The sequence below is a fragment of the Vanessa atalanta genome, chromosome 22, assembly GCF_905147765.1.
Source record: "Vanessa atalanta chromosome 22, ilVanAtal1.2, whole genome shotgun sequence".
Taxonomy (NCBI): Eukaryota; Metazoa; Arthropoda; class Insecta; order Lepidoptera; family Nymphalidae; genus Vanessa; species Vanessa atalanta.
In genome coordinates, this window is record NC_061892.1 from 2269451 (window position 1) to 2283938 (window position 14488).

Consider the following 14488-nt stretch of genomic DNA (forward strand, 5'->3'; position numbering starts at 1 on the left):
TTAGTAATTAAAAAAAAATATTAAAACATTCAAAAAAATAAATACATAACATATTATCTTTGGATTTACGTATCGTAGTGTAATCTTTAAATGTTGTGTCATGATTTTTTAAATATACTTATACAATTTTAATTGAAATAATAATATTTAGTACTGCTTTGACTTTTAAATACGTTTTTTTTTTAATTGAAATAACATGTATGAAGTATGATTATTGATTCGGTTATCGACACCGTGTTGTGGCACTCCCGTCACTTCCGTCTAGTGGCGCGGTGAGGCGAGCTGGTACTGCCTGGCACGGGGAAGCGCGGGAATTTTAACTGGAAAAAAAAACTGAGGTCGAAGGACGGATTTGCTGTTAAAGTTATAAGTAATATATGTATCGAGTGGTTTTAATATAATGGAAGTTAATGTGATGTGAGTTGTTTTATTTTAGTTGTTATTTAATTCACAGATGAGTAAATATTTTTTAAGTACAATATTATACATTAAGTATTATAAATAAGTACTTATTGTAAAAATAAATATATAAATGTTTCTCATTCACAGAAAACAATTGAGTATTTATTTTATCAACCCGAGAGAAAATATATCCCATCAAAAACATAAATGTAAAAATGAGAGCCAAGTTAAATATTATGATATATACCTTGGTTGTTGTCTTCAACGACAAAAGAAGTGAGATCTAAATTTGTGTCAAGTTAAATAGTCCTTTCTGAAATTTATTTATTGGCTTGGCTAGTTTTTATATGTTTATAAACACAAATTGTAGTTTGTGATTAGAATAACAAATTATAACTCAGAACATCTAAGAAGAATGGAGGACATCTCAGTATTGATTAGTTAGTATTAACGTACATTAAGAGTTGCGATGGTCCAGTCACTAGAAAACATGAATCTTAACCAGATATTGCGAGTTCATATCCAGACAAGTACCATTGAATATTTGCGTGCTTAATTTGTATTTATAATTCATTTGTAACAGGCTTAGAATTTACGAAGACTATAATATACTTCGTATATGAGAACTAGCCAAGTCATACCTTAGGCAACAATATATTATCCCAAGTTATAAGAAGAAATGATATTTTATGTAGTTATAAATAAATTTCAGAAAGGACTATTTAACTTGACACAAATTTAGATCTCACTTCTTTTGTCGTTGAAGACAACAACCAAGGTATATATCATAATATTTAACTTGGCTCTCATTTTTACATTTATGTTTTTGATGGGATATCACTACTTTTTGTATATAAATTATTAGTAGGTACTTATTAATAACAAAATTAATACCAAATGTTTTTTGTTAAGCTATTCTATTTTCCTATGTTTACGGGGTGTAATTGTCTTTTTTTTTATACGTTCTTATTTTTCTTGTAGGTACCTCTGAAATATTCGAGTGAATTGCCCATTCAGTGACCGGATTTTTTTTACGCGTTTTCTGTTTATACTTAATTTGTCCAAGTAGGGGTGGTATAACGTGCGCAGACGGTTGTACTCTACAATAGAGCTCTCTTGTGTCTTGATTTGACTTCGACCTAAATTGATAAGATGTACTCCATCTAAGTTTTTAACTCTAGAGAGGCCAACGTAAGCCTGCTCTTTACTTAATATAGAGGAGCCTATGTCGAAAAGAGCACCGTCAAGGCGAAGGCCTTATGATTTGTGTATAGTAGTAGAATATGCTAAGCAAATAGAGAATTGTTTCCTTTGAACATATGTGTACATTACTTAATATCTGTAACTTGGTTTTGACTTCTAGTTCGCAAATTAAATTATGTTTAAATTGAATTGTTATTTTGCGTGCGCTATTGCTGTTGTCGACGTCCCCAATGTACCTTCTCTATTTTTCCATTGGACCCAATCACCAGTCCTTTGCTGACATCAGCATGCTTGCTCGATACTGTTCTTCCAAGCAATAAGGATCACCGTTTGTAGCGCTAGAGTACAAACTTAAATCATTCCAGTTACGATATACATACTCTACTACAGTCTCATACTAGTATACTCAAACAAAAAATATGCAGTCGAATAGACTAGGCAGCTTCCATCGGAAGGCATTGAAATAATTCTTATGAGCGCGGTTGCCACTCGCTCAGACACGTCCGCGTTAAGGTTTATCGCAACGCTCCTATCCCGCTGCTCCGGCGTCGCGTCGCGCGCCGTGTACCGAAATGCCTATTATTATTATTTTTTTAAGTATAATGATTTTCCACCATTGATGTACGCTAAATGCTAGTTTAGCATTAACACGTAATAAATATGAAAGTCGGCTATACTCATAAGTAATAAAACGGAAATATTTGGATTTAAAAAACTTAAGGGTGGTATTCAACTTGTTATATATTCACGTGAAGACCTTAAAATCCACATTAAAACTGGCTGTCATAAGTTTTGATTGCTGGTTCTTATATTATTTTTTTTATTACAGTTACAGTTATTGCAGGAACTAAGTAGTGTTCCTTTTTTTTTTTTTTTTTTTTTTTTTTTCGCTGGAAAAACGCGTTACGCGTTTCCCCCACGTGGAAGTGGGGGGGTATGTGGGACTCGCCGGTGCCCAAGATGTTAGCGGCACACCGGAATACCCACTAAAAAACCAGCGGTACCCTCTCCGTCTCATCGGTAGGCGCCACGGGATCGCTTTCGCATACTACCGTGACGCCCAGACGGTCGGCCCACCTATGCGGGCCTCCAATTCCTAGGGGGGATTCCCGGAGTACTGAGAACCCTCCTAGCTCCTGTGGCGCCTATTGAGGCGGGGGGAGAAGGTGCGCGTAGCGTTGTTTCCTCCTCCCCGGTCTTCTTCGGCGGATCGGGTCTGCAGCAGCGTCCACCTCCCGCTCCCGTTCCGCTGCCTCCTTCTGCGACATAACGTTTTCGCAGAAGGAGCGCATTTCTGACCAGCACGCCTCGCTACCGAGCATTGCGTTGATGACGCTCGGCAGCGAGAGGTCTCCGCCCAAAGACGCCACCAGGGAATGCCTCTGGGGCCCCCACGCAGCACACTCAGTCAGGGTGTGGTACGCCGTGTCCACTGACGCGCCACACTGATGGCAGGAGGGTGACACCTCCCGCCGCGCTATCCCGTGCAGGTACTTACCGAAGCATCCGTGCCCGGAAAGTACCTGCGTCATCCTGAACGTGAGCGTGCCACGCTTTCTCTTGACCCAGCGACTCAAGTGGGGACGAACCGCCTCCACTGTCGCCAGGCCTGCCGTGGGTGACCCCAGATCCTCCTCCCATCGGGCGATCAGGGCTTGCTGGGCTATGGCCCTGATCCGCCCGACCTCCGCCAACCCTGGACGGTCGCCGCCGTTCCTCGCCTCCGCCCGGAACCGGTACACCTCTGCGAGCACCTCTGCTTGGAGTTCCCAAGGTGGATCACCCGCGAGAAGTGTCGCCGCAGTCCATGACACCGTACGGTACCCTCTTATACCTCTCACTGCTATGACCCTCTGCGGTTTCCGCAAGAGGGCCCGATTGCCAGCGGTGAGGGCGTCTATCCAAATCGGGGCACCGTACAGCGCCATTGACCTCACTACACCGGCATATAGTCGCCGACATAGCGATCCCGGCCCTCCCACATTTGGTAGGAGGCGTCCCAGGGCGGCAGCGGCGTTGATGAGCTTCGGCCCGAGTTGAGCGAAATGCTGCCTGAAGCTCCATCGTCCGTCCAGGATCAGGCCCAGGTACTTCATCTGGGCCTGCACCTTGATCACCGTCCCCTGGACGGTGATACTTGCCCCTCGAGGGGGTCCCCTTCGTGGACCGTGGAAAAGGAGAGCCTCCGTTTTCGAAATGGAGACCCTCAGGCCCAGCGCTTCCATCCGGTCCACGGTGAGAGCAGTTCCGACTTCAGCCAAGCGGGCTGCGTCCCCAAAATCTTGCCCTGTCGCCGTGATGAGGGTGTCGTCCGCGTAACAGAGCACCCCCATCCCGGGAAGGACGGGAGCTCTCAAGAGCCAATCGAAACTAACGTTCCACAGGATTGGGCCGAGAACCGACCCCTGTGGAACGCCGCAGCCTACCCGATGCCGGACTAGCTCCCCATTGACCCCCACCCAGAGGACCTCCCGGTCCTGGAGGTACGCTTCCAACAGTCTCCTCAGATAGGTCGGCACCCCGTGGTATAGAAGTGCCTCCCTGATCGTCTCGAATGGAAGACTGTTAAAGGCGTTCGTCACATCGAGTGACACCGCCAGGACGACTTGCCCCCGGGCCACCGCTTCTGTCGTCCGAGTCTTCAGGGCGTCCAGGGCGTCGACTGTTGATCGGCCTGCCCTGAACCCATACTGGGCCTCTGAAAGACCCGGACCGACCTCCTCAAGGTGCTGAACAAGACGGGCTGCGAGGACCTTTTCGAAAAGTTTGGCCGTCTCGTTCAGCAGCACTATTGGCCTGTACGCCGAAGGGGAATTCATCGGCCGACCTTCCTTTGGCAATAGCACCAACTTCCCCTCCTTCCAAGGCTTCGGAAACTGCCCGCTGCAAAGACATTCGTCGAACAACTCCCGAAGCCTTGCACCTAGGTATTCCAGAGCGTCGCACAAAATACGCCCTGGAACCCCATCTGGACCCGGCGCCGTGTTCTTGGTTTTCAAGCGGCCGAGGGCCATCTCCATCTCCCGCTCCGTGATCAGTGGTGGAGCCACTGCGTCTTCTATCACGGAGCGAGGGGCCATCTGCGGAGGGACGTGCTCGCCTGGATGGGGGAAGAGTTCCCCAACTAGGCGCAGAAGAAGATCCGGCGGCAGCGTCTCCGTGACGGGGGCGCTTTGGTTGCGGAACTTTCCACGCACACCACGGTACGGGCGCCCCCACGGGTCTCGGTTGAGGCCCGCCAGAAGCTCCTCCCTGGCCCTCTCCTTGGCCTTACTTATTGCCAACTGCAGATCTTTTTTCAGTTGACGATAAGCGGCCAGCAACTGTCCCTCCAGTTCCGCGTCGAGGCCGTTGTGTCTTCGACAGCGGACGTAGGCCCTCCGCGCCCGGCAACACGTCGCCCGAAGGTTAGCGATTTCGAGCGACCACCAGTAGACATGCCGGCGCGGAACCTTGCGCCGGGTCCGAGGCATGGCCGCATCGCAGACCTCCTTGAGGGAACTGCTCATGCGACCCGCCAGCTCCTCCGCGTTGGCGCCCTCCCTTCTCCCTGCGGAAACCCACCGCTGCACGATGGCAGCCTCCTTGACCAGCTCTCGATCGACCTGGCCGAGAGACCACCTCGGCAGCGTGGTCGGCACCCTCTGGGGTTCCGCCGGCCTGCGAGAGGTGGAGATCTCAAATCGGATGTAGCGGTGATCCGATAGAGTCTCCACCTCCTCCTCTACTCTCCAGTTCTGCACTCTGCGAGCCACTACAGGGGTAGCGAACGATACGTCCACCACAGAACCCCCCTGTTGGCGCACGCAGGTGTGAACCTGCCCCTTGTTGAGGAGGGACAGATTGGAGAGTAGGGCCCACACCTGTACGGCCCTCCCTCGCGGATTCGTGGCAGGGTTGCCCCAGGCACGCGATTTTGCGTTTAGGTCGCCGAGAAGTATTGTCTGTTTCGACGACTGCCTGGCCACCGCAGCTCTGACCGAACCGAGATAGATCTCGAACTCAGCCAAACTTCGGTTCGGGGAGAAGTATGTTCCGATTACCACGTACTCCCCCCACCCCACCACTACGTAGCCTGAGCCCCTCTCAATGAGTGAAAGGGGTGGACCTATTCCGCTTCTCGTGAGGACCGCCACGGTGCCGTCCACGTCCCCTAACCAATGAGTTAAGGGCGGAACGTAATAGGGCTCGCAGGCCACAGCCAGGTTGATCCCCCACTCCACCATGGACTGCAGCAGTAGGTCCTGAGCCCCGGCGCAGTGGTTGAGATTCGTCTGAAGGAAGCTGAAGTCTACGCTCATACTGACATTGCAGCTTCCTCCTCGGCCTGGCGCCGTCCCAAGTTGGCGGTGGTCTGGTTATCTCGGACCACCTTACCTTTCGTGATGGGGGGGTTACACTCCCTCGACCCCATCACGTGCCCGGAGAGCTTGCCGGCGTCTGAGCACACTGCGCACCGCAGCTTCCCGGTACATGCAGCCGATTTGTGGCCATCAACGCCGCACCGGTAGCAAAGGCCTCCTCGTTCCGCACTGAATGGGCAGAGCGCCTTTGTATGACCAAGGCCCATGCACTTATAGCAGCGCAGAGGGCGCTGTTCCAGCACGTACACCCTGGCCGAGCTCCACCCAACCAAGAGACGACCGGCATCAGACAGCTTCTTCGCCACAGCTATCGGACAGGACACAAAGACCATACCCATATAACCGGGCCCGCGTGAAATATCTCCACACCTTAACATTTCAGCGGGGCAACTCCCCTCGCGAGCGACTGCGGCAATAATTTTTTCTTTAGTGACGGAGTCGTCTAACCCCGTCACCTTAATGTCCACCTTTCTTATGGGGCGAACAACGTTGGCCACCCCATCCAACAAAGTGCGGAGCTTGTCGGCTAATTTCTCCGCCTGTTCTGTCTGTGCTCTCGGCAGCTCCAGCACTCTAGCCCCCGTCGCTGCGCGTCGAACTTTGAGCCCGCCATTGATCCCAAGGTCTTCGAGTTTCACGTTCTGCTCAGCGCGCTCCAAGACCTGGGCATACGTGATGCCTTTCTGCTCCGCTTCCGGCTGCAGCGTTAAAACCACTGCAGCTGTACGAGGAGCGGCCAGCTTGGACTTGGCCGCATGACGTGCCTTAGGCATCGTAGGCGCAACCGTGGCGGTTGTAACAGCCGGGGGGGAAACCTGCTTTCCCTTCTTTCCCTTTTTAACCACAGTAGACCAGGAAATCTCCTGGACTACCTGTGGTGGAATCGTCTCCGACGTAGTCTGGTCGCTTGAAGGACCAGCGATAGGTGCTGTCGGAGCAGCACGTGGCGCCCGCTTTGGCACGGGTGTAACTTTCGGCAGTGGAGCCGGGTGGACTGCCTGCGCGTAGGGCGCAGCAATTTGCTGCGCCGACTCCCGCCTCTTATCCGCAGCTAACGGAGGGCGTTGTATCTTTGCGGGTGGCAAGCGTTCCTCTAGTACTGCAAATCGGGCGTTAAACATAACGCCGAGCGAAGAAATTATGGAGGCCTTAAATTTCTCCATCTGAGCATCCTGTGCAGAGCCGGATGCCTCATTTGCCCCTGCCACCTTGGTCCGCATCTCCGCGAACTCGCGGCGGTGAGCTTTCACCTCGGCCTTGAGGCTGTCCACCTCTTTGCGCAGGCGGCCATTATCAACGCGGAGCTTTCGCGTCTCCTCGGCTTCTGTCCGAGATGCTAAGGCGTCTACAATGCCCTGCAGTGCAGCCGCCGACTCCCTCAGCCTCTTTGCAAAGCCTCCTTTTAAGTTAGAGGATTTTTGGGCCACCTCCACAATGAGAGCTGCGCTTCGGCCAGCTTGTGCTCGAAGTTCCTCCGCACCCAACTTCGTGGGATCCTCGGTGTGTACATCTGAGGAAGAGGATTCCTCGGAGTCCAAAACAACCTGAGGAGCGTCCTTTCGAAACGCTCGACTACGCAGCGATCGCTCGAAGGCTTCCTCTCTGGCTTCGTTGGCCTTGGCTTTCAGCTCAGCCTTAGCCCGAGCAAGACCACTACCACGTCCTTTCGCGGTTTTGCCGCGAATGGCAGGCTTGTTCTTCGCAGCTAACCTCGTCTCCGTCTCCGTGTCAGAGTCAGAGTTAAAAATAGCAAGGCCCCCATGAGGGCGTTTTCTGCCAACCAAGGCGTCGGACGACAACTCAGTGTCGACGTCCATCGCCGAAAAATAAAAACATCAAACAAAAAGAAAGAAAGAAAAAAAAAAAAATATATATATATATATATTTATATATATATTAATTTATAAAAACTGAAACAAAAACAAGATCTAAAAAGATCTATTCCACGACAACAAAAACCAATCCTTAAACAAAACAAGTGTCCATATACAAAGCAAAAAGTCCAGATGTTACGCGTCAGAGATAACGAAAACCAGTTTACAAGCCAGGTGTCGTTTTAATTCATCAAATCGTAAAATCTTATCGCAATATTCAACACAACCTCAGTCGAAGACGTCCGAACGGCGAATCAACTAAGTAGTGTTCCTAATAGACACAATAAAATGAAAAATCATAATAAAATGATAAAAAATTACCAGTTTCAGATTTTTTCCTTTATATTGGCCTAATTATCTACCTGCATGCCAAATTTGAACTTTCTAGGTCACCTGGAAGTAGGTTATAGTTTTGATCTATAGGTCAGTCAGTGATAAAAATGACGATTTTTAGACGTTAATATCTAAATAACCATTTGAGATGCGCTTATGAAATTTGGAACACATATGTATCTCGCGAGTCTTAATATATGAGCCAAATTTGACACATTTATGTCAAATAGTTTTTGAGTTATGAGGAGGTCAAAAGTGGCTCCAAATGGTTCGTGTAATATTACACACGGTGCTGCTAGCCAGTTCTGTTACTAGAACTTGGCTGACACGCTACCGCGTGTCTAGATCAATATGTTTATTTTCATCATGTCATCGTTCTTGTTGACATCGTCGTCAATGGTTACCGGCTTAGTCGGCGTCATTAGAGTAAGGACAAGCGCAAAACATACTATCACGTTTTCACAGTATTTTAAATATAATAAAATCAACAAATTAACACTTTAACAAGTACCAACACCGAGCAGCGGGTTCAGGGCACCGATCTGACCATATAGACACCTTTTACACTTTTTTAGATCCAACTCGATCTGTCCCTTTTTTATCAAATAAAATGTCTAATCAGTCAAAACTGTCTGAATCTCAGTCAACCAGATGGCGCCTCGACCCCACTCGAGCCCAATGCTTCGTTCTGATTGGTCGTTACAAGAAATACAGCATTCATAACTTTTATTAAATTGGTAAGATTTTTAACTTCTAAATGTAACAGATCAAATATAATTAAATCAAGATTTTTTAAATATATTAAAATGTAAACAAATAATATTGTGTGTTATACATGAAAACATTAATCAAACCAACTCATAGCTTCCTCCGACATATATATATCGGTATATATGTAAACAAAAACGTTCTGTTTCAACAAAAATCCTTAGTGCACCTAGTTAAACACTCACAGAAAATGATAAATTATTCTTAAAACGCGTACAATTTTTTTGGTGTAGATACTTGATGAAATTCCGTCGAGCTTCACGTTTTTTTTGTACATTAAAATTCTTATTGTATTAATTATCTAATATCTTTTATATTATAATTTTCTTACTCGAGAATACCATAATTTTTCTCTATTATACCTTTCGTCATAATAACTATTTTAAAAAAAAAAAAAAAAAAAAAAAAAAAAAAAAAAAAAAAAAACGACACCGATTCTTATAATATTTATAAATACTAAAATATACATACACAATAGGCAAGACATTGCTTGTAATAATAAAAATAGTCTTTCATTTGATCATATATAACTTATGTAACGCTTAATGGAATACCATTAATGACCCCTTTATAAGCGACTTAATACATCACATCAATGTAATGATAATTTCTGTACAATATCGACCAATTAATTTACTCAAACATTTGTCATAAGCAGGTTCAATGACCTTTTATCCGAGCTATGTTCTGTTTGTTTCCTTGTTTGTTTGAACTTGCGGTTAGCCTCACATAGTGTCACCAAGTGAGGTAAGTTTTGATACTCAAGACAGATCGGAATTCCGATTCAACGGGGTAATGCTGCTAGCAATCTTGCCACCATTCCACGCGGTTAAGATTTATACAGTAATATTTTTTTTTTTAATTAATATATCTATATATTTAAGGACTTAATGTTAATAATACTTATGTAAATAGAAATAATATTTCAATGTTTAGTTTTTTTTTTTCATTCGTATATATGTAAGTCTCTATGTAATATATATTATGTATATCAACGGTACACTGGTATAGGTGTAGTGAAGGCACAGCTTCCAGTAAACTGCACCGTAGATCATTATTAACAACACTAGTTTATTTCTAACCGTAATAACAAAACATCTCGTCGTTTAAAAACCAAATTCAAAAATTCAATGTCATATTTAAAATTTTACTTTTTTTAATTTATTCATAAAGTCTTCAAACCAAAAAGTACATATATAATATAATTCTATAATTGAATATAATTCAACGCTAAATCTGTTAATTAAACGCTAAGTAGGCTCTCTCTCTCTCTCTCAGCCGAAGGACGTTCACTGCTGGACATAGGCCTCTCCCAAGGATCGCCACAAAGACCGATCTTGTGCAGACCGCAACCAGCGGCTTCCCGCGACCTTCACCAGGTCGTCGGATCACCTTGTGGGGCCCTACCCACGCTGCGTCTTCCGGTCCATGGTCGCCACTAATGGTCTAAGTAAGCTAAAAAGTGTTTATTTGTTATATTTTAATATAAATTAGTTTATACTATTGTACGTTTTTATCTTAGTTTAAATGAATTTACCAATTATATTATAAAACTATATTCACCAAAGACGTTATCATTTCTGTACATTTTGTAGAAATAATAATAAATATGTATATAAATAAATCATGATGATAAAAGCAAGAAAATTTTGGTATTAAAGGAACTTTAGATCAATACATTGGAGAGTCAGATTAAATTCCATTAATGACGATAATCGTTTGATTGAATACAATATAGACACATACATAGAGACGAAGCTACAGTAATGAATAAACGAATTTCAACCTTGGCGTTACCAAAACTAGTTAAATCTAATTTCCATATAGACAAATAGAAAGCGAGGTAATTTGCATATACCTGCTTATACAACGTTGAAGAGGACATTTCGCATATTATAATTAGTTGAGTGATTCTTATATATGTTTAAACTGTATTTAAAACTATCTAATCGTCTCAACTTTGCACAGGGTTTTTTATACCAAGTGTTTTTAAAAAGGTTACGAAGTTATTCTGATAAATAAATCCACACCAATTTTTAAAGATAAAAATCGTAACTGTGTGTATATACATATATACCACTGCCCATAACTGATTGGCGGTAGAATATTTGATATGTGGGTGGTACCTACCCAGATCGGCTTATACAAAGCCCTACTACCAAGAGGATATTGAATAGGAGTTCAGATTATCTAGGCGAAAAGGGAACCATGCTGGTCAATCACAAAAATACATCAATCTAATTTGAAAGTTTTTACAAGTAGATCACCTTTATTTTTATGTTATTAGAAAAAAGACTTGCACATACAGTTACACACTTCAGTATTTTTCTCTGCGTTCCATTTATGGCTAAGATATGAGACTACATGACATGAGACTCGGCCAATTGGTTCGCATATGGTATTGCTCAAAAGAGTTCATCCCAATTTAAAAAAAAAAGCGTCAGTTCAAGGAGGCTCTCAAAAATTTCGAATGAATTAGGTACTTTATTTTTTTAATAATAATATAATAATTATTTAATAATAATATTATACACTACAAATGTAAATATAAAATATTAATAATTGAAGACTATATCAAGCAGTCCATTTCAATTTTCTTTTTTAATATTCTCAAAACAAAGGAAAAACCATTTTTAAAAATTCAAAATAATTACATTGAAACTTCAAAATAATTCCTCAAAGAACTGGATTTCTGGAATAAATTCGAAAACAATACGAGAGCTTTATTTAAGCTCGATGTCAAAGCTCAGAGCTTAGTGCTTCGGCAACTTTTGAGTATAGATTAATAATGCAACATTCGAAGTTTGATACGAAATGTATTGTCTTGTTTCGTATTCGGTTGAATGTCGTTTTCGACTTTTGACTTTTGTATTGTTGTCCAGTATAAAATAAAACTTACGTATAGTAATTTTTAAAAAAAAGAATACACTAAATTATTGAATATCAAATAGTTTCAAAAGAGGGGGAAAGAAATGAAACAGTTCACAACATATAGTATTACAAATGTAAATAATCAACAATTTACAAAAAAATAACCTAACCTTTCGCACACAAATATTCATTAAAATTTATTAAAAAAAATTGGAATGAGGTATTTTTAACGCTTTCTGGAATCTGTTGTAGAACCGTATACATTGGCAAATCAAAAAGTATCAAAAAAAATTATTAATAATTTTCCTTACATACATAACATACAGAAGATTTTTGAATTTTTATTAAGGCTAATAAAATTTAAAATAATTCGTAATTACAATCAAACTTGTAATAACGATTATATATTTTTGCAATTAAACGAGAAAAGCAGAAAATCCACGCAGTCATTTTTTATTCAGTGCTTACTTTATAATTTTGATAAATTGTTTCGTATTTTTTGAAGTCCTTTATATAAATAATGTTATATATTTGTAATGTTTTATTACAACCTTCCAGTAGACACAGAAGGGTTTATTTTTTTATGTTTTATATGTTGTTTTCAATATAGAACTCCCAAAATTGACAAATAATTTTACTTTTTATAACCATCTTACACAAACCCAAATGTTGAGTTACTTTAACATCTGATTTTTTAAATGTTGAGTTTAAGAAAGTGTTCTTAAAAAGAAAAATATTTTACTAGTTACTGATAACAAATACATAGCGGCTCATAATGAGCCAAAATAACAATGCCATATTAAAACCATACTAAATAAATCGCTCTTTCACTGATATCATTATTATATTATATCATTAATTCTCTATTTCATTCGCACCTTTAGAAAATTTATCATCAATAATATCTATATTGTAACGAATTATTCATGAAGCTATTTCAAATTTTGATAATTACATTTATCAACTCTAACACTTACAAATTAAAGGCTATTTTCCTTTGTATTGCAGTAATTTAGAATTAAAAGCCAGAACGTGGTCGTCCAAACATTTTATTTAAGTGCGGTTAAATTAGTCCTTATTCGGATGCGTAAAAGTTGAATTTCGTTTGTTTGAATGTAAGTTAAGATTCAGTGAAGCGAAGAATAACCGGGAGCGCTTGCTGTAAGTGTAAGCCGCAATCTGCCGATATTCAGGTGTTCTATGCTAATATTGCGTGGAAACGACTTTTAAAAATCACAAGTAGAAATTAATAATTGTAAACATATTTTTAAATAAAATGTATAACCATAAAGTCTGATTATAACAAAGACCCGAAGGTATCATAACAAGTAACTATCGTTTGTCTAATATAATCCTTTTTAATATTTTTGATATATAGTTCTTATCCTTTTAATCCTTATATAATGATCGAATTGCCAAGCATTTTGTAAAAAGTGTCACGGAATAAACTGATAAATGTCCATTGCTTTTTGGCATAAGTATCTATTTTATGCACATTGTAGTCATTATGTCATGGATTTATGTCTGAGATAGTATTACAGTTATTGAATGTCAATGTTATTATTGTTATGACGCGCGCCTTTAGCTAAATAGTACGTGCTTAATATGAACATTCAAAACTTAATTGTTTAATTACTTTTACTTAAAAAAATATTGAAACTAATGTTCTATTTTTGAATTTTGTTTCTTTACATTAATTTCTTCTTATCTGTCTGTGTATGTCTCATCATAACGATTCGAACTCAACTCAAAGAGCTTATCTATTAAATTTAACTAAATATAAACCATATCGGTATTAATTATGTTAATTGTAAACAAGAATCGGTAATAAGTTGATTACTAAATTAAAACCCACGTTCAGAAATTCTATACTAAAAATGTGTTATATGACATAAGGACAAAATAAAAACACAGTTTTGTTTAGAATTATTTATGCAACTATATAATTTAATTTATTAAATTAATAAAACAAAACAATAATAAAATTAATCTCGTTTAAAACAATTAATAATAATTTATTTACACAAATTATTGAAATAAAAACGTACAAATCATCTTTCTCTTACTGAGAAAACAAACGTTTGCGGCAAACATTATACAATAAAAATAAACTAAAGTATTTCTGTACCAACAATCCAAGAACAGATAGAAATCAAGCAGCTCGAAACAAAAAACACTCATTACTATTCCTCTCACAGTCCATCTCCATACAAGACGACCCTTTATCTGAATTTTAGCAGATCTCACGGTGAAATATCGGGGCCGTGCGCCGAATATAAAAGAGCCGGCAGCCCTAGCATTAGCATATCGTTTGACGTTTCAAAGGCAATTTTATTGGCATTGTTATCGACCGCCAGCAATGGAATTTAAACAACCCATTAGGGTTGTCAATGAGAAAGTGATTTTTTATAACTCGAGACTTTGTTTTCTAAGGAGTGAATAGATACATCGAATCAATATTAATTAAATTATGATATTTGAAATGAAATGTTGAACACTAGATTCTTGTCACCAATCAAAGCAGTGTCATGGTTTGTACATTAATTATTTTGAATTTTCATTTGTATTTAGTTCAGTCCTGAACAATCTTATTAAATGATTAGAACCAGATTATTCATATTATCGTGTTGGTTTTAATCCGTATGAAGGCGACAATTTATAACTTTGGTCAAA

The 14488-nt window shown here is 41.1% G+C and overlaps 2 protein-coding genes across 2 annotated transcripts; both read right to left on the reverse strand.

Annotated features, from left to right (window-relative positions):
• Positions 1 to 251: 251 nt before the first annotated feature.
• On the reverse strand, positions 252 to 3790 carry LOC125072574. The gene is made up of 2 exons (XM_047683205.1): positions 3348 to 3790; positions 252 to 320 (listed from the first exon to the last, which is right to left on the reverse strand). Exons 1-2 carry the CDS (start codon positions 3699 to 3701, stop codon positions 252 to 254), a joined length of 423 nt encoding a protein of 140 aa, XP_047539161.1. The 5' UTR covers positions 3702 to 3790.
• Positions 3791 to 5902: 2112 nt separating this feature from the next.
• LOC125072575 lies at positions 5903 to 7786 on the reverse strand. The gene has a single exon (XM_047683206.1). The coding sequence runs from the start codon at positions 7784 to 7786 to the stop codon at positions 5903 to 5905; it is 1884 nt and encodes a 627-aa protein (XP_047539162.1).
• Between the last annotated feature and the right edge of the window lie 6702 nt (positions 7787 to 14488).